General features: G+C 35.5%; 1 protein-coding gene across 1 annotated transcript; it reads right to left on the minus strand.

Moving 5' to 3' along the window:
* Nucleotides 1–3067: 3067 nt before the first annotated feature.
* On the minus strand, nucleotides 3068–19985 carry LOC134848765 (uncharacterized). Its single transcript, XM_063866277.1, has 3 exons — nucleotides 19832–19985; nucleotides 5626–5824; nucleotides 3068–3218 (listed from the first exon to the last, which is right to left on the minus strand). Exons 1-3 carry the CDS (start codon nucleotides 19869–19871, stop codon nucleotides 3068–3070), a joined length of 390 nt encoding a protein of 129 aa, XP_063722347.1. The 5' UTR covers nucleotides 19872–19985.
* Between the last annotated feature and the right edge of the window lie 220 nt (nucleotides 19986–20205).

The following is a 20205-nucleotide window of genomic DNA, read 5'->3' on the forward strand; positions in this document are numbered from 1 at the left end:
CTCTTTCGAAAGTCTTGCAATAATCAACGCTTATTTCTAAAATTTTTTGATAAAAAGCTGCCTGTAAAAAATACATAAATAACATATAGATAAACTAGCATAAATTTATGCTAGCTTTATTTACGTGTTTTCGCGTGCTTTTTGTAAGCAAGCTTGCAATTCTGGAAGAACAATACAAACCTTCGTTCTGAAAAAAAATTGGTTGAACATTTCGGCATGGCCTTTTAGTGGCAGATGCATGACTATTTAATCTATCAATTCTGAATAAAATCTGAATAAAAGCTAAATCGATTTTTTGGTTCGGCTCATTTACAACCAATCATCTGATTCTGATTTAAATAATGATATCGATAGCGGGAATGTTGTGAATAGGTTTATTATCATAAAATCTGATTTGTTAATACGTAATTGAACATCTTTTCGAGAATTTCTAATTTTTATGATATTTCATTTTCATACTTTATTAACGTCCCCCATTTAGTAAGTGTACTCTCGGAGATAATTTTATTCTGGGTAGTATAACTGCTAATAATTGTATTTTTCATGATATGATTGTACACTCTAAATTTGATTTTAAAAAAATGAACAATGCAATGCTCAAAAAATGCTCAAAAACATGCAATGAAAAAATTGTAAAAACTGAATGCACATTGGTGGTATTGAATGTGGATAATTGTGACAGTTAGTAAAAAAAAAGTAGTGACAAAATTGCGAAATAAACAAAAAAAATTGAAAACTGAATACATGTTGGTGGTTTTGAAGATGAAAAATTATGACAGTTGAGAAAAACAAGAGAAGCAGTCACGAAATTGTGAATGCATTGAAAACAAAATGTGAAAAATGAAAGCATATTGGTGGTATTGAATGTGGATAGTTGTGAAAGTTAGTGAAAAAAAGAAGCAGGGACGAAGTTGTGGATGCAATATAAAAATGAGTAAGCTAATTGCACATTGGTGCTATTGAATGCGAATAATTGTGATAGTTAGTAAAAGGAGCAGTGATAAAATTGTGAATATTATGATAAAAATTTTTCAATCTGTTTTAAAGTTTGAGATCTACTTAACAATTACCCCACTTATTTCGAGCAAAAGGGCAAATGTTAGATAGGTTAAGTTATCTGAGTATTCGACCAATCAGAATGCAGCAAAATTCGAATTTTACATAGAACGCTCTAGAACTGATTTACTTCTTTTATTTAAAGGAGTTATAATTGTTTAGTAAATACCAAAGAAAGGGTGAATGTTAACTAGAACCAAATTTTGAGCAAAGAGCATCGGATAAACGGTTGTTTAAGAGAACAAGACTTGTCGTATCAACAATGCTCTGAGCTCTGAATGTTTCTGACTGTCCATTAAGTTGTCTCGAATAGTTGTTGGTTAATAAAATACTGACAAACTATGAATTGTAAGCTGAATTTTAGGAATCGTATATGGAATTAATAAGATCAATTAGCCTGCTTCAATTGAGTTTGGAACTATTTTGTAGCGCGGTATAAATTGTCAGCGTGAATAATGCGCGTTAAACTTTCAGCATCAAAGTATCACACCGCTCTTATAATCACGTTAGTTCATTGGTGAGAGTTACCGGGTTATGGTTAGACTCAGTTGCCGGGCCTTTTTACTTATTCCGCCAAAATTTCTTAGTTTTGCGATTTTGTAATTTTAAATGTATCAATACTGAGAACAAAATACTGATAGCACTGGTTGGCTGATTTAAAATAAATGCAATCATTTGTTTCTTCCGACGAAGCCAAATTTTGAGCAGATACGAGTCTTTTTTCCCTGGAGCTATTTTCCGTCTTGTTTTTTATCTGGGTAAAACGCTGGAGCGTATTTGAAACAATTTAGAAGAGTTTACCAAACACTCGTCACTTTAGGCCAATTCAGCTTAATCATAATACGACTTAAAATTATTAGCCAATCAGATTGAAGCGAAATAGTTTCACTACAGGATGTTGAAAAATTGATTTTTGGACAAAATAAGTAAAAAGACCACAGCTGCCCACAAAAAACCAACAAAAAAGTACTATTAGAGCTTAAAGAAATCTAATGAAATATTTCAGAACAACTAATTTCAATTAGAATGAAAAGAGCTGGAAATGATTGTAGCAGACTGCTTCCATCTCACAAAAAAAGTTGAACAAAAAACTTCTTTCTAAACACGATTTTTTCAAAAGGGAAAATACCAGCTCATGAAGGAGAACCGCTGTTTTGTTCCTGTCTAAGATATAAATGCAATGGGTCTTTAAACTGCCGAAAATCGAAATCTCTATATCTTTAGCTAAAAATAATTCAACAGATTTTGATTGGCTTATATTAGCCAATCAAAATCAAGCAACATGGTCAAGCATTTCAATCAACTGTTCCAGGAGAAAAAATAACAGCCGAATTTGCGGAAATTGCAAATCTTATTCAAATTATAAAATCACTTTCATGTTTTTTGAAAAATTTTGCCCGCACGGGAAAAAAGTTCTATTTTTTTGGTCATTGCAGACAATATTTTTTTCTGCTTAAAACTTAAATTGGAATGCCGGAACAAATTTATTGCATTTGATTGGCTAATTAACCAATCAGATTGAACCACATTGATTTTAGATAAAGATGTATAAATACTTATTTTGGGCCGTTTAGTGCATAAGACCCAATTCAATTTTTTTGGGTTGGATAATTTGCCTAGTTATTCATATTCAAAATTTATATTTTACGCATTGTTGTAAGTATTGAGTATATTCTCGTAACTTTGCCGATAAAATCATTTCTAAAAGTGAATATGACACAAAGTTTTCTCCGCAAGCCTAACTGTTTCACTGTTCGAATAGTGTTTCTTCAAAACCAAATCGAGTCCAATGAACCAAAAAACTTCAATGTTATCAGTCACGTAGATGGGCTATCCGTAGTTTTGCACACATCATATATTTTATGTAACTATTATTATCATAGTTTTATATTAGTAAAATATTTGCATATAAAAGATACTTATATATTTCAATTAATCGTATCATAGTTATCTACCTGCAGTTAATATATGATATTGAAATTAAAACTGAAAGTAAACGTGTAATAGTTATCTAACTATGTGCTAGTGGGTTGAAGTCGAACCAGTTGATGTACTTGTATTGGCGTTTCAACAAATCACCGAAGATGAAAAAATCCAGGGCCTCCACGCTTCTGTTGGTCTGCATCGAAGAGTAATGGTAGCCCATTACGCAGAAATTTAGTCTAGCAGAAAACAAAAAATTTTGCTCAAGTTACGAAGAAAAAGCAATAGATAGTTAAATGGTATCGACTTAACAATCACCCCTCCCACCATGTAATCTGCTGCAAAACTGACGCCCCTAAAAATATAAGCATTAGGTTAGCACTAGAACGTTCAATTCATAATTCGAATTTTGCGGCATTTTGATTGGTCTAATAATTACTTAGATCCAATTAATCATTTTTGTTTTTGATAAATTTTACTATCTGGCAAAAACCCATTTAAATCAATTTTTTTTGAGAATAAAATTGATTTTTTGTCAGCATAAACCTGTTTAAATCCATTACAATCGATATACGTATCTAAATGAGCTGCCGTATATTGATTTTTATATACCGTGTTTTCTTGAACTACAAATCGATTCAAATCGATTTTAATCTCAATTTTGTCAGTGCGGGTAGCTTATTAGGCTCAGCAACTACGCTCAATCAAACTGCTCTTCGCAAAGTATTCATACCAGGTGTCCCGGTCTAAAAAACACTGAATTTTGATCACAACTTTCCCAACTAAATCATTTAAATCAATTGTCCAAAGACAATGTCTTTTATCCTAACAAGCAGATCCAATCATTCAGCTAAGCAGCCTTTTAATGTTTATGATAATCATTCAAAATTCTCATGTAGACATGCATTTTTGGTAATGAACGATACGTATACCATTAGAAGAGCTCTTAATTTCCTTCTCTCTGATCTCCTGTGAGATACTTAGGACTAGGTACGGTTACTGTACCCCGCAATCCTTCACTATACCCCTCTTAATTCTCTTGTCTCTCATTTATTAACTCATGTTACCTTTAGAGAATTAGACCGGGACGTTATGTCTTTCGAAATTTTTAATTAAAAACTGAGAAATTTTTGTAACTGTTTTTCGATAGATGCGTAAAGTGTTGGGAACAACAGGATTGAAAACTGATTTATCATCAATTTTTGGTTTCTCTAACCACCCATACTCCTTATGGTACCAAGTAAAAAAATCACCCCTGCAAAGATCCAAATCAACGGTCAAGCATATGCAGATTTTCTATCTCTGTACCTAACACTCGTCTTGCAATGTGGGAAGAGAAATGGTTAATACATCCTTTAGTTCTAGGAAAAATTTTGTGTTTTTTTGGCATTATTGATATAGGAGTATTGCAATAAATGATCTTTCAATACTGAATTTTTAAGAATAGCGTTTGTTATGAAGGAAAATTCTATCTTCCGACATATGTTGGGAAAACGATAATCACGATTATTTAGAAACAGGATTTATTTTCGACTCTTAGTGGCCGGCTTAGAAGCCATTATTCCGACTGTTTGATTTGGAGAGGAATCTTGTCTTCGGGTGTGATAAACTAGTTTTTTGCTGTTTATAGCCCAATTTAAAATTAATAATTTTTTCAAAAGAATTTATTTTATTCAATAGATCGAATAATATGGCCCGCAAAAAAGCTTCTGGAAAACCCATGCACAGAAATGGGTATAAAGAAATTGGTTGAAAGAAATGGGTATAAACCCTCTTACCTTCTTGAAAATCCTAAATCCGCCCATTGAGGAATAGTGACTCAACCCACCAAACCATTTTAAGTTCTTAGAATTTTTTGTACCCTGTTTCCTTGCCCCTTTTTCAAACAAAATGTCTTCTCTGAAGTATTAATGGAAAGACTATAAAATGTGATCTGAAGGTTCTTAAATCAATTTCACGTCATCATATCCAAAACCAGTAGCAGATTTGGCGGGCGGGGCGGGGGCGGACACACCCTTCAGTAATTCGACTCCCTGAGTACTTTATGAGTCTGCCCTTTTGTTACTAATTTAAGACATCCAATTTTGGCTGAACAACCCTAAAAACTTATAAATGCGCCTTTGGCATCATAGTATAGTAATTTTGAGTTTAGTAACAACCTATTTCACCTCATCATATTCAAAACCTTTAGCGGATTTAGGGAGGCCGCGGCGGACGCCTCCACCCTCATGAAACCGACTCCCTGACTACCCAAAGATTCCCCCTTTCTTAGTACCTAAAAAGACCCCTAAATTGGTAAATCGCAATAATCTCGAACAAATCTGTGGTTAAACCGGGAATCGTGACGTTCGATATTTACCCGTGACTTTACGAGAACTGCGGAAAAACAGGAGTGAAAAAAAAACTGGAGGGTGAAAAGAGCGCATGTATTCTAGTGTATACGCAAATAGCACTATTTTTTTACGTTAAACTTCATCTAATTCTGCCAAAATTTATGAGTGAAAACATTTGAGCCTTTCACTTTTTTCAGAGACGAAAATTTTTGACCTGCATAGTAGCAAAAACTTCCTATTTGGCAATCAGGGGTAGAGTTGCAAAAAAGATCCGTTTATTGACGAACAATGAAAATATACAATGGGATCTCACGATATGGTGGCACACTTCATTCCGATGTCGGAGAGGACGTTAGGCACCACGAACACGAAAGATTCCCAAGGTCGCGTGTCCACATGCCGTGCATGATTAAACTCCTGCTCTCTTCTCGTGGAAGAGGAGGATGAGGCGGCATTCGCAAAGTGGTTGATGATGCCCGCACTCCCATGTACATGTCGGTACAAAAAGAACGCTAAAATAGATTTGGATGATAACGAAAATCTCTACTTGCAAAAAGGTTATTGGCCTAATTTGTATGTCCGTTATAATATTTTATAATGAATGAAGACAGTATGAGGCCACAGATAGACTCTTTCATCATATTTTATTGGGTACTAAAAGAATTCACCCCTCGAAAGATTTTGTCCTCATAGAGAGTTGACAGATTTGGTCCTAATTTGATCTTCTTGTAAAATTCCTCCCATATTTTCATTTAACATATCCGCTTACAATTCACAAAATACACAGTTTGGCCTCGTACTGCAAAACATAAGTTGCTCATGAAAACGCATGGCGATGCTGGGAGAAAATTTCTGAAGTAAGACGAAATTTGCCACCCGCACTGACAGAAATAGTTTCCGGTCGATTTAAATCGATTTTAAATCGATTCAAATCGATTAACCATGTACATTTTACGAACTTAAATGGATTTTAAATTGATTTAAATCGATCTTTTTGAAAATTTTATATCGATTTAAGTGTCTAAAAATCGATTTAAATCGATTTCGATGGATTTTTCGACTCACTAAAACCCATCAGAATCTCGCTTAAATCCATCAGAATCTCACTTAAATCCATTTTAAATCGATTTAAATTGATCTTTTTGAAAATTTTAAATCAATTTAAGTGCCTAAAAAATCGATTTCGATGGATTTTTCGACTCACTAAAACCCATCAGAATCTCGCTTAAATCCATCAGAATCTCACTTAAATCCATTTTAAATCGATTTAAATTGATCTTTTTGAAAATTTTAAATCAATTTAAGTGCCTAAAAAATCGATTTCGATGGATTTTCCGACGCACTAAAATCGATTTTTTTTGCGAACACGGCAAAAAAAACATACCCTTTAAAAAAACGGTTGCAATTTTTTATTCACAATTTTTTAAACATAAACACTCTTGCCAGATGTTATAGAATTCATTAAAATGATCCACATAAATCAGGTTTTAAACTCAAAAATTTGCAATAAAATAATAGAAAACCATTGTAAATCAGATTATGGGCAAAATCTTGAGTAACAAACCAGAAAAGGGTCAGGTAAAATTAAATTTTCATCTCAATAATATGCAATAAAGTCATATAAAAACGTGAAACTAAATCAAATTTTAAGCAACAACTTATGAAACGAATCAAGAAAAGGGTAAAGATAGATCAGTTTTTGAACTCAAAATATGCAGAAAAACATAGAATTTTATCAATATTTTGGTCTTTTTATTTAGTCTTTTTATGCTACAATACGCTATGGATGACAAATGAAAAATGATAGGCAAGAAGAAAATGCAATAAAAAAATGAAACTGATAAAACTCGAATGAAAAAAAATCGATTAAAATCGATTTAAATCCATTTTAATCTCCTTAAAAATGAAAACAAATTCAGACTGAAAAATAGCATTTAAATCGATTTGGATCAATTTTTTTAGCTGGGATTTAAGATCAATATAAATCAATTTTAAATCGATCCAAATCAATCTTCATCTTTTTTATTTATTCTTCGTACTTTTTTCATACTAGAATCGATCCTAATCAAATTTTGTGAGTGCGGGCAATTAAATATATGGAGGAATTCTGCTGTAGGATGAAATTGATGTGAATCACTTTCTTTTCACTCTTTTAAAAAAAAACACAAGTATAAAACAATCATAATAAATTGTTTGCAAGATTCCATTCACTGTAAAATTTTCCACATTTACAACCAATGAAATCTGATTGCGAAAACGCCGTAGAGCTTTGCAGCCCGTTTTCAGCCGCCTCTGATCCTTCTATGATTTCTGTTGGTTTTAGTATCGCTTGTTAATCAATAAATCAATAAAAATGATTTAGAGAAAATAAAAAGACGGAAATAAAAAATAGTAAAAAATTCAGCAGTATTTCTACACTTGACGGCAAAACTTTTAAATGCTATTCCTACACAAAAATGAGTTCAACCAGTTGGTCTATGAAAAGTTTGTCCAAAAATTAATGATTGAAGTTTTGTAATTGATATTCTGTGCAGCTCTGAATCCAGGTTACTAAATCTGGGTAGCATTTTAGAACAATGTTAACATTTTTTTCTAATTCTAACATTATTTGAGGTTTTTTTTATTGCCCTTTGAATGCGCAAGCTTCTGCCTAGCTGAAACTCTCTTATTCAAAATTGTATTCAAATTTTTCTTACATCAGTCTGAACTATGGTCGAAATGCACTCTTATCTCAAAATTGTTCAATATTTGTTCCATTAATTCCTACATCTGGTTTTCGTGTTCTTTTTTCATTCAAGGACAGCTTGTTTTTTTCTCTAACCAATATGCTGCTTTGTCCAACGCATCGTAGCGTTCAACGGTTAACTCACTGTTACTAGCTGTTTCTAGCTGTATCTTACATAGGATTTCAGATGTTTCAAAACCATATGCGTCAGATTTTTATAGTATAGTGTCTTCTTGATCTCAGAGTTTTGATCTATTTGGCACGTTTTTTCTATAATGGCTTTCAAAACATCAATTGAATTTCTTCTTGATCTGAATCTAATTTGGCAACTTTGTAATAATTGATCTTTTTGAGATATTGATTCATTCTGTTTCAAATGAACCGCAAAACTTTTTTAAACCTCTTTTTAGTTAAAAGTTTTCATTTAAAAGCACAAAATAGATCGTTCTCCAAATGGAATTTTCTCTGCTGCTTTTTTTTATTTCCATAGGTAATTTGTTTTGATAAAAAGCTCTCTTTTTTCTGACTCATCATTTAACGCATCAATTTCGTTTGAGTGTCAAGCTTATTTCTGATCTCTGTGGTTCCAGTTTGTTTAAAAAAAAATCCGTAATCAGTGGTTTTTTGATTTCGCATTTTTCACTTTATTATCTGCCCAGTGCTTCAAGGTTTTTTAAGCGATGTTTTTTCTCGCAAAAGTGTTTAAATGTTGATTCTGAGTTTTTCGTTCAACATTTAAAAAGTCATCGCATATTTTTTGGTTACTTTTTGTTTCATTATCGTACAAACTTTATTATTTGGTGAGTTGTTTCAAAAAAAATTCCGATTCAAGTCTGTAAAAAGAGCGCTTTCTGGCAATTTTGCTTTGTCTCATGTCTCAATATATTAAATTTAAAAACACCAGAAAGTGAATGATGTATAGATGTTGCTACCATAATATCATCAACAACGTTTCGTAGTATCAGGATTGACTGAGTTTTTACGGCGCCGGGAGAATTATAACGAACAGTTGCTTTTTTCTTTTTCAACTGTAATTTTGATGCTGTGTAATTGAATGTTGTTATTGCTTGCTCTTTTTATGAATTAAAATTTATTCCTTATTTTATTTATTAGCATACGCCTCCCCTACCTTTACGAGAACTTTCAATGAGAGGTTGATACTCAGTATATTTAAAAATGTGCAAATCCTGCTTTGAGGAAAGCCAGGTTTCATCTGTTGGTGCACAATATAAATCTAGGTAAATAATTTACTTGAGTTAGGCTGAATTGAAACTCGTATTTGTTTCTCAGTGGTGTTCGTGATATACTGTTTTCTATGTCTCTGTTGATCTGAGATAGGAAAAAAACTATAGCACGATGGTCAAAAATCACATACTTCGTCAGTTGGCCTAAAATTTCTCTTCTATGCCTCTATGTTTTATACGCTCTTCTCGTATAGAAAAAAACCCCAAATTTGGCTGTTTTAGAAAAAAATAGAGAAATTTTTCATTTATATCTAAAGTAGGAACAAGAAAAAACCGTCAGGTTCATTGTCTTGAGTTTTTTTGGGATAGTAATGTTAGCCTAAACAATACCAGATTACACCTTGAAACTAGCCACAATCAGTATCGCGTTTTAAAATGTTCAAATAAATGGTTCCCAAAAAGTTGCCTTTTTTTCGTGATTTTTTTCGTTTTATGACTGAAAACTTGAAGAACAAATGATTATCTCGTTGCGGGTGAACAGCGAACTGACGTCAGGTTTTTTTTCCTGCAATTGTTTATTTCTAAAGTAAGATGAGAAAAAAATGGTTTCTATACAGAGAACACAGGTAGTTAGGTTAGATTATCGATAGAAAATTTCTATATAATTTAGAAGCTTAAGTTGGGCACGGGTAACAAAAGTACTTTTACCGATTAAATTAATAGCCGATCTGAGCATATCTGACCGAGCAGCCTTGAAGGACAGAATATGATTGTATAACTGAAAATTACAGAATTTAGATCGTTTCTGACCAAGTAGAACAAGTTACTACACACTAAGACTGTTCACTCTTTGATTGAGGCGTCGTGTTTTATTCTAAAAGAAAACTTATAAAAAATGGCGATGCAAAAAAATTCCTACCGCAAAAAAAACTCGCAGCCAAACCCGGAAGATCTTCCATCGAATGATTATAAACTGCTCAAAGTAGAATTCGACTGAATTTGTTTGAAAACAAATCAATAATAATACTACTGAGCATTGTTTTCTGTTTTTATCCTACTTGAACTGCTTAAGGCAAATCTTACATGGCAGTGAGATTATCTGATTTGTCAGTGAATAAGTGGCACACGCAGAATTTTTTCTGGTGGCGGGGAGCGGTTTTTTGAAAAATAAAATTGAAAGTTTTGTAAATTTTTTCAGTTTGACCAAATGGATTTTCCGTACTCTCGAAAAATACTACAAAGACCATTTTTCGTCGCAAAATGTCAGCACCGCAGACATGTTTTTAAATTTTTGGAATAAAAAACAGGCTAAAAATGACGTTTTCAACGCTTTTAAAATATATTTAACCAAAAACTAGCCTTTTTTCGGCGCACGCTCCCCCCTCAATTTAAATTTTATTGGCGTCAATAACGCCATCAGAAAATTTTTGATGTTGGCCATACAAAAAATGAATCTCAATTATGCAAGCTTTTGAAAAGCGGTAAGTCCGTGAAACATTCTACGAATTGCGCTCTCGCTTTTTATTGTATAGAACTGACCTAATCCTCTTGCCATTTTATTGATTGTTAGTGTAACAAAATTGGTCCGACTAATCGGAAGGACGCTATATTTTGAAGATAGTATATATCCATGAATCACAAGCTCAACAAAGGCTTTAGTTCATGATAACTTGCGAGCTTTAAATTTTGAAAATTTTTGCTTTCAATCCCAGTCTCCTCCCAAAAAAGAGAAAGCGCCTCACTGGTTATGTTACAGTTTCCGACTGAGAGCTCCTGAAACATATATTTGTCTTAATAAGTTATGTAAAACTAAGTTCGAGCCGTTCTAAATCAACTCAAGCAAAAGCTATAAGAAAATGCAGATCTTGCTTTCAGATATCTGAATACTTGATCATTTCATAATGGAACGTTGTTTTCGATGGACACCAGCTCATGATTAATGGGCATCTAACGCATCGTAACTCGACGAGGAACATTGTCGCTGATATAATCCAATCACCAAAACTGTTTTGCTGGTGCAAAAACAGCTCTTGTTTTTCAAAAAATGCCCATGCACCATAATTACTTTTTTTGTGACTTTTAATGAGTAATTTGAGTCACTCTCTGAGTCACAGCTTAGTTGTTCTTTGGAGCGACTATTTCGTTGAGGCACAACAGTGTTTTATACTAGCCTCAAAATTCGTAAGTCCAAGCACGAGGTACTTCGACTAAGATTTTTCTTTCAACAATCCGTAAGCGCCCGGCATCTGTGCCCGTAAATGTTGATTGAATTGATGCCGGGCGCAGAAGCCGGGCGCTTACCGACTGTTGAAAGAATAAAACCTAAGACGGAGTACATCGTGCATGATCTTACGGTTTTTGAGGCTAGCATGAAATACTGCTGTGAGTGAACGAAATAGTCGCTCCAAACAACAACTAAGGAACGATCATTATTATTATAATAATGTCTTTAAAATCTCGCAGCCTGTCTAAACTTAGTCAATTTCCCTTTTTTCCTACACACAAGCTCATTTATGTTGTTTAGCGAAGCTCTTTTTTGCGACTTAAAGTGTTTTTTTTTGCGCTAGATTTTTCACGTGGCACCACTATTGCAGCCAAATTCGGTCAGATGGTGGTAGATTCTGAAGCTACCACTATCTTTGCCATGGCAGGGGATCGATTGCACAATCTGACGATCGCGAAGCGAAATCCTCACCACTAATTGGCTCTGGAGTGATTATGAAGTGATAACTCTCAAAAACCGCTACCTGCTCAACATGATATCAGTTTCCCTTTCCTATCTTTTCAGGATTTTTTCAATCATTGGTAGCGCTATATTCAAGCACCGAGTTACCAAAACGCCATAGAGACCCATTGATAAAAAAATGTACAATTTTTTTTTAAAAACTAGAACTGGAAGCGAACTCAAACTACAATGCTGCTTTCAAACCCTAAATTTTGTCTGGGTTGTCGTCAAATGAAGCCCTAAGCGGCCACAAGCTTCTCGCCCCTATACCAGTTCTTTTTTACGGCAAGGAGGGTATGACCAGTGAGAAAACCCGGACAATGGATAAGCTATCCCTCAATCTCGGGTCGCTGGTAGCTGAATATGTTCTCGCTAGAAGAAAAAACAAAAGAAAACAGTTAGGTTCGAACTTGCACTGAAGTTTCGTAGTTAATAAACGAATATATTATGTTTTCATTGTCAATTTTCACAAAACTTAAAACTAATTGATTATAATCGATTAAAAACGGCTTTTAATCTATTTTTTTTTTCACAAATCAATTTAACCCATTTTATTCGATTATAATCGGTTATAATGAATTATTTGTTTTTTTTTTCTAAATTTTAAACAGTCCAGTGTTTTCGCAATTTCGCAGTTGCTTGTAATTTATCGCACGTTTTATTAGAAAACTGCAAAATAAAACTTAATTGTTATTTTGTTTTCAACTTTTTCCCTTCGCATTTTTTATGCTATTTTATGTTTTTTCTTGCTTCTACTGGTTTTTTCCAACTTCTTCCCATATAACGTCCCTCATTCCTTCGTTGTCACCCATCCCATGTTAAACCCCCTTTTAAGCCCCACTTAACCCCCCCCCCCCCCCCCCCCCCACCCCAGTTTGATCTCTTCAAGTTGCCACCCCCCAAAACTTTAACCCCCTTCCTCAGTTTACCCCTCCCCTCACGTTAACCACCTCCTGCCAATGAGTGGGGTTAAAATCTGGGGGGTGGAAGGGGGAGGGGGGCTTGGCTATAAACTGGGGGAGGGCATAAACAGAAGAAGGAGCGGGGGATGGTTGTAGAAGATTGTGTGTGTGTGTGTGTGGGTGGGGAGGTTATGTGGATTTGAGGACTTCGGTGTAGCGGGGGGGGGGGGGGGGGGGGGGGGTGGGGTTGGAATGGAGTGTGATGGGGGAATGTGGGAGAAGGATTGGGATTATGAAAGTCGGAGGAAGGGAGTACACCTGGATGAACATATTGCTTTGGCTTGTAGTTTTGCAGAACGCGCTGCAAATATTAGAGTGAACAATTCAAGTTTGTAAAAAAATACTCAATTTTTGTGGATTTTATTTTAAAAAAATTGATTATATTACATTTAAAAAATGGATTAAAATCAATTATAATACACCAAAAGACCTTGAAACTGGCGCTTTTTCACAGCTGAACAATGTTGTGATTTAGTACTTTAGTTATGTTTTAACCTTGACCTCTATGTGATAATTACGTACCAGTCAATGTTTACTCTTCGAAGTCCAGTGGATTTCGCGTCACTAGTTGTTTTTTTAAGACATCGGTCAGTTTTATTTCAATACTTACTTTAATTTAGTCTTTTTAACCTAGATTATTAAGATTAGATTACCAGTGGTATTTGCACAATTCTATTATGGCGCAGTCAACAACTGATTCGAATCTGCGGGGAATTCCCGCCTTTTGGTCAAACCACACCGTAGAACCATCCACCCAATGGACCAACTGGATAGACAAATTTCATCTGACTATCATCGCAAAGGAGAATTTAGATATAGATAATCTAAAAGAACCATTGGAAATGGAAACTGCGATCCCTATCTTAGAAGGTGCCCAGGAGTCAGAAAATGAACCACAGAGGAAAGCCAGAGAGGCCAGAATTAAATACACCATGCGAGTCTGCGAACACGCAGAAGACAACGACCTGCAGAGGAGAAGAGAAAATTCGGAGGTATGAGGAGATACGAGGCCGACAAAAAAGTAAGATCCATCTTATATAAGGCCCTAGGAGCTGAAGGAAAGAGAATTTTTGCTCAAAAACACCCAAGGGTTAAAGTCTTAGCAATCTCCTTCAAAGAATTTTTCGACCTACTGGAAACAGCTTTTATCAAACCCACAAACATTACGTTCGAACGCTTCAATCTGCTAAGCAGAAAACAGAAGGACAGGGATCGTACAAAAAATTTTGTGGGGGCATTGTCTCATTTAGCAAGACCATGTGAAATTGGAATCAACACCGAACAGGAAAGGATAAGGTATGTATTTAATTTTAACATGAAAAACTGTGACTTACAACGTAGATTACTCCCGAAAACACTTAATCCAGTGGACGCACTCAACCAAGCCATCACATACGAGAAGGGTTACTACAACCACCTTAAGTTAATGAATATGACCAGATCATCCATTGGCAGTAGCGGAAGAGTGTATAACAATTTTAATACTGTAAAAAAGGAACCAAGTTTGAACATAGAAAAATCTAGTACCTGTATGAAATGTGGGAATGCGTTCACCAAGGGCCATTTGAATGCTTGCCGGCGAAGGAAAAAGTTTGTAATATCTGTAAATACAAAGGACACTTTGGAGGACTATGTAAATCTAAAGGAAGAAGGCCAGCTTTAAATGATGTAGAAGAAGTTGTAAATAATCAGAATGGTTCATACTCCCCAGAAGACCCGCGAGCGAAAATTTTTGTGGATTGATTATTGCGTGGACAGAAAAAGGGATCAGTGACAACGACAATTATTCTGTTCTGATCATCAGAACCATCTACGATACCAACGGTCTGGAAACTAAGAAATTGGTTAATATTTGATTGGGAGAAGACGCAATAGTTAACCTGAACATTCCAGTGGATTCGGCGAGCCCAGTAAGCTTCCTAAAGCAAAACCTCCTACACGAACTGAAATTGAGAAATCCACAATTGAAAATCCGAATGAGTACAATTAACATCAATTGGTTTTACAATTGGATTTACGAATGACACAATTGGAGTACAATTGTGTCATTTTACTAATGACACAATTGGAGTACAATTAGTTTTACGAATGACACAATTAACATCATCGCTAAGCTGTCAACTCTAAGTTCTCCGTTACGCCCACTGTTAGTAACAAATTCAGTCTACCAATGGAATGACGATCATACGAAAGCCTTCGAAGAAATAAAGAAGCAGATTGTAAATATTACAGAGAACAACCATTTTGACATAAAAAGGTCATCAAGACTAAAAACAGACGCTTCACACAATGGTCTGGGAGCCACATTGGAGCAATGGGACGGAAAAAATGGTTAATCATAGCATTCGCTTCCCGATTTTTAAATAGTCATGAAATGAAGTACTCGACGAATGAATTGGAACTTTTGGGAATGGTCTGGGCTACTGAGCATTTTAAAAATTACTTGTACGGCGCTGAGTTTGAGGTCGTAACGGACCACAAGGCGTTGTTATCGGCTTTAAACACAAATCATAGTAATAAAACTATGCACAGCAGACTGACCCCTTGGTTAAATCGACTTTTACCAATTAACTTCAAGATCAGGCACATCCCAGGAAAAGAAATGGGAATCACAGCTTTATTGTCGAGATTACCCTAAGGAAAACCTCTCGCAACCTCGCAATATGATAACGATTTTGTAGTGCCAACAGTGGAAAAAGTTGTAGAAAACATTTATGTAAATAGTGATTGTAAAACGAATAATTGTTTAAGGAACAAATTGTACAATCCAGTGGAAGTATATAGTGTTACTTACTCGGATTATAACAATCCAATGGGCGGAAAGAGAGAATTAGCTTTACTCATCCAACGGTCGTTCTTCGCGAACATTCATAATTACGTCACTGACACAATTCAAAATTGTATTTCTAATCACTCGCGTTCAGAGTCTTGCACCCGCAGTTGTACTCCACTGAACCTTTCCAAACTCAATTTTAATTTTTTCCATCTTTCCGACAAAACTTACTTTTTCTTCTTACTTCTTACCACATTCGTAATTATCAATTGACCCGTTCACAAATCAATAGAACAAAAACTCAATTACAGAATTCCTCTCTACAGTGGAATGTTGAACAATTTTACCTTCCGGCAGAAACAAAAGGAATTATTCTAAATTTTGATAACGAAATACATAAAAATACACAAAAAATTACTTGCCAAACATAAAAGAGACCTTAAATTACCAGCCACGCCACTAGCTTTTAGAAAACATTGTTCGAACAATTTAATCAAACTAATGACAGAAGAGGACAAAATACTCATTGACGTGAAGAAGGCAGCAGAAGAGGGCAGACCATTGGACAGATTTGGAGCGTACCTGAAGACCTTTCAAGGAGACGTTCACGTAAAGGAAGGATTTTTATTTAATTATAACAAGCTTATAGTGCCAGCAGCTCTAAGAACACAATTCATGTCGCTACTTCACGAAACCCGCCCGGAACAGTTTGTTGGCCGCACTTATAAAAATAGATTTATTACCACGCGAAAAACTGCATCCAGTGTATAAAGGCAGGTAAGAATATAAAAGTGATTTTGGGCACAAACGAAACTGAGTAATTATTGACCCTTTTAGAACCAAACGAAGATTTAGACCTAGACTTTGCAGATCCATTGGACAAAAACTAGGGTAATTCAAAACATTTGTTGCTATGTATTGATCGCTTCTCAAAATTTCCGTCAGCCAAGACAGTGAACAACACTTCAAATTCTTCAATTTTATCTTTTATGTCGGATTACTGTCATTTACATGGATACCCGAAGTCTATCAGAGCCCACCATGAGTTACGTTTTACTTCGTTCGATTTTAGAAACTTCTACGAGAAGAACAGCATTAATCTAATTTTATGTACAATCGGGGATCGCAGTTCCCATGGGGTCGTAAAACGTCTCATTTACACAATTAAAGCAATACACTTGGCAATGTCGTTCAACGAACCTAAGCCAACACAAAACGCGGCAATCGATAAAAGCATTTGGAGTATCCGTTCAACGAAACAAACATCCATTGGATGTTGTTCTTTTTCTAAGCATTTTATTAGATCGCCGACTACATTTTGGAAATCACTGGTCTCACACGCCAATAATTTACATAAAGGGAAGTCAATAATTTCAAGGGATAGAGCCCAGGACTGGGGAATAAACGACACTATTGAGGACAGTTATTTGGAAAATGAAAGTGCAGACGAGGGGAAACGAGAGCGACCCGACCAACAAGACAGACAAAGATCTGCAAAGAGCACCGCTATCCAATCCATTCAGCCAAGGAGGTAATTGGCTTAGGAAGACGGTTAACAGAAGGGAAGGCGAACCGTACTTTAAACCTCCTGGTGGAAAACCGTTATTGGGTACTACACATACGGTTACAATCGACAAGCGGCATAACTCAGAAAATTGGATCTAGCGTTTCAAAAAATCCAACCATTGGCTCCTAGTAAATTCCCTTCAGTTCCTAATTGGATAGTTAATATTCATGATTTAGCAGGAAAACGAAAGAGAAGTTCCCCATCGAAGAGGAGGGACTCGAATGAAACTGGCCCATCGACAAGACAGACACAATCGGGAGCAAAGGCCACAAAAAGGAGAAGAACAAAAGTACCAAGCCTCAAAGTTTCAAAATTCACTTATTCGGAGCTAGATTCTTTGTTAGACTTAGACCATTGGGACAATGTTATAGACGACTATTTGGTTAACGACTCGGAAATTGTATGAAACACTCCAACTTTTTTTTAGCGATTGTGCTTTAGATCTGTCAGGACGAACACTAGCAAGTAGAACTACTACACAGTCCACCAGCACACCACCAGCGGGCACAAGCGACAGCCTCGTAAGGATTGAGAGCTCACCACAAAAGAATACAGGGGTCCCACTAGTAAAACCCCCGAAGAGCAGTAAACCACGTCCCAGAAGAAACCCTGGCCCCCCCAAAACTTTACGGAGAAAGGCGATTCATCCTGCAGGTGTCACCAAGAGTGGCGATCACGGAAATTGTAGATTCAGACGAGGAACCCCTGATAACCTTCTCAGGATATGAAAACTTTCAGACAACATTTTCTTCAGGTTCCTCTTCGGACTATTTAACCCCACTAGAGGACATTCTTCCCCAACCAACATTGGTGGCCGAAACCACTCAAGGATCTACCTCAACTCCATCCTCTGTAACACCGAAGATCGCAGTTCTATTATCACCATTGGTAGAAACAGCACTTGATATTCAAGACGATGGAGGGAGCGACATATCTTCAGTTATAGAAACAGAAGTGAGGAGGAGGGGGACAGCTTCAACGACACATTTTTACCACCATTTAAAAAAGTAAAACTCTCGTATTTAGTTAAATTCGATAGAATTGATTTTACTTTATTTACCAATTCCTAGTTTTAGGGATTTTGTACGTTAGTTCGTGGATGAACACATTTTAGTTTAGTTACCTATGTAGTTTAGCCTGTGCAATTTGTTTAAACGTCACATAACCCCAATTGTTCATAACATTTCTTCAATTGTATAGTCGTTGTATATATCTGTTTCATCTTCTAGGTAGCCTGTAAATATTACCACATAGTCATCTCCGTGTTAATTTGCATTATCTCTGTAAATTCCGTTGGTGCTAAACGCTGATACTTTTTGTTTCAACTTTGGCCCTCGTGGAGTGAGGGGAGAATGGAGTATATGTGTGATATTGGCTACACAGGGAAGGTGCAGATATAAAAATTTTCGTGCAGTGGGGAAAGTTGTGATTTAGTACTTTAGTTATGTTTTAACCTTGACCTCTATGTGATAATTACGTACAAGTCAATGTTTACTTTTCGAAGTCCAGTGGATTCGCGTCACTATTTGTTCTTTTAAGACATCGATCAGTTTTAATTCAAAACTTTATTTTAGTCTTTTTAACCTAGATTAGTTAGATTAAATTACCAGTGGTATTTGCAAACTTTTATTAAACAACTTAAAGCCAAAATAAATATTGCGATTATTAATGTTTAAATAAATGTTTGCCAAAACGTTACCATTTTTTTCGTATTTTTTGTTCTCCCACTGAAAAATGATAGAAACAAACGTTTATCTCTTGCGGTTTAGCAGCGAACTGATTTTAAGTTTTTTTTCTAGAAATTGTATACTTTTACTATTAGATGAGAAAAAAATAGTTTCTTTGCAGGAAAGTTTACAGGAAAATTATGTCAGAAAATTATGTTAGGCTCTTTACAGAAAATTTCTACTCAGAGAAGAAGCATTTGTTGTTGGGTACGGGTACCAAAAATGAAATATTTAGAATACTAGCGATTATTTTAATATTTGATATTAGCACATCCGAAGGACTGAAAATTATTATATTACTGAACAGGGACGGATCTAGGATTTTCTCGAGGGGAGAGGGGGCGGATTTTCAAAAAATTTTCAAAAAATATTGTCGACCTATTTTTTAGGTCGACCAAACTGATTTTCCGAGCTGTCCCAAAGCACTAATAAAAAACCCTTTTTGGTAAAATTTCTGTGCAGCAGACAAAATTTTCAAAAATACAGGCCAAAATAGGCTTTTTTTTTGCTTTTTTTGGAAAATTTTGACCAACAAAATCGCATTTTTCGGCGCGCGCTCCTTCCTCGAAACTAGTATATACTGGCGCCAAGGACACCTTTAGAAAATTTTTAGGTTCCGTCGCAAAAATGGATTTCTAAAAATAGTACAAAGGTGGCACCCTTTGGGTCGTCAAGGTGTCGAATTCCTGAGGGGAGGCAGGCGCTCCCCTTCCCCTAAATCCGCGCCTGTTACTGAATATTACTGAACAAAATAATCAAATTTCCGTCCTCTCTGACTGCTCACTCGATAATTAGGGTGTTGTGGTTTTGCTCTAAAAAGTGAAAACTAAAAAATGGCGATGCAAAAAGTTCTTACCGCAAAATAAACTCGCAGCTAAAATCGAAAGAGCCTTCATCGGATGATTATGAACAGCTCAAAATAGGATTCGACTGAATTTGTTTGAATAAAAATCAATAAGACTACTACTGGGAGTTGTTTACTTGTATTTAACCTCCTGGACTGTGCAAGGTTGAACTCTGACTTGACAGCTAGATTATCTGACTTGACATTGATCAACCAGTCAGCTGAACTTAAAATATAAACACACTGGAAAACAAATACGAAAGTTATAACAAAAACTCTTGGCGACTTTGAAACTTCGCGGGAATCATTTTGAGACAAGTAGTAGTTGTTTGAAAACCGGTAACCCATGTGGATTGAGTAAGGAACGGGTAGGAGCAAAGAATAAA

This window comes from Symsagittifera roscoffensis, chromosome 6, assembly GCF_963678635.1.
Source record: "Symsagittifera roscoffensis chromosome 6, txSymRosc1.1, whole genome shotgun sequence".
Classification (NCBI taxonomy): domain Eukaryota; kingdom Metazoa; phylum Xenacoelomorpha; order Acoela; family Convolutidae; genus Symsagittifera; species Symsagittifera roscoffensis.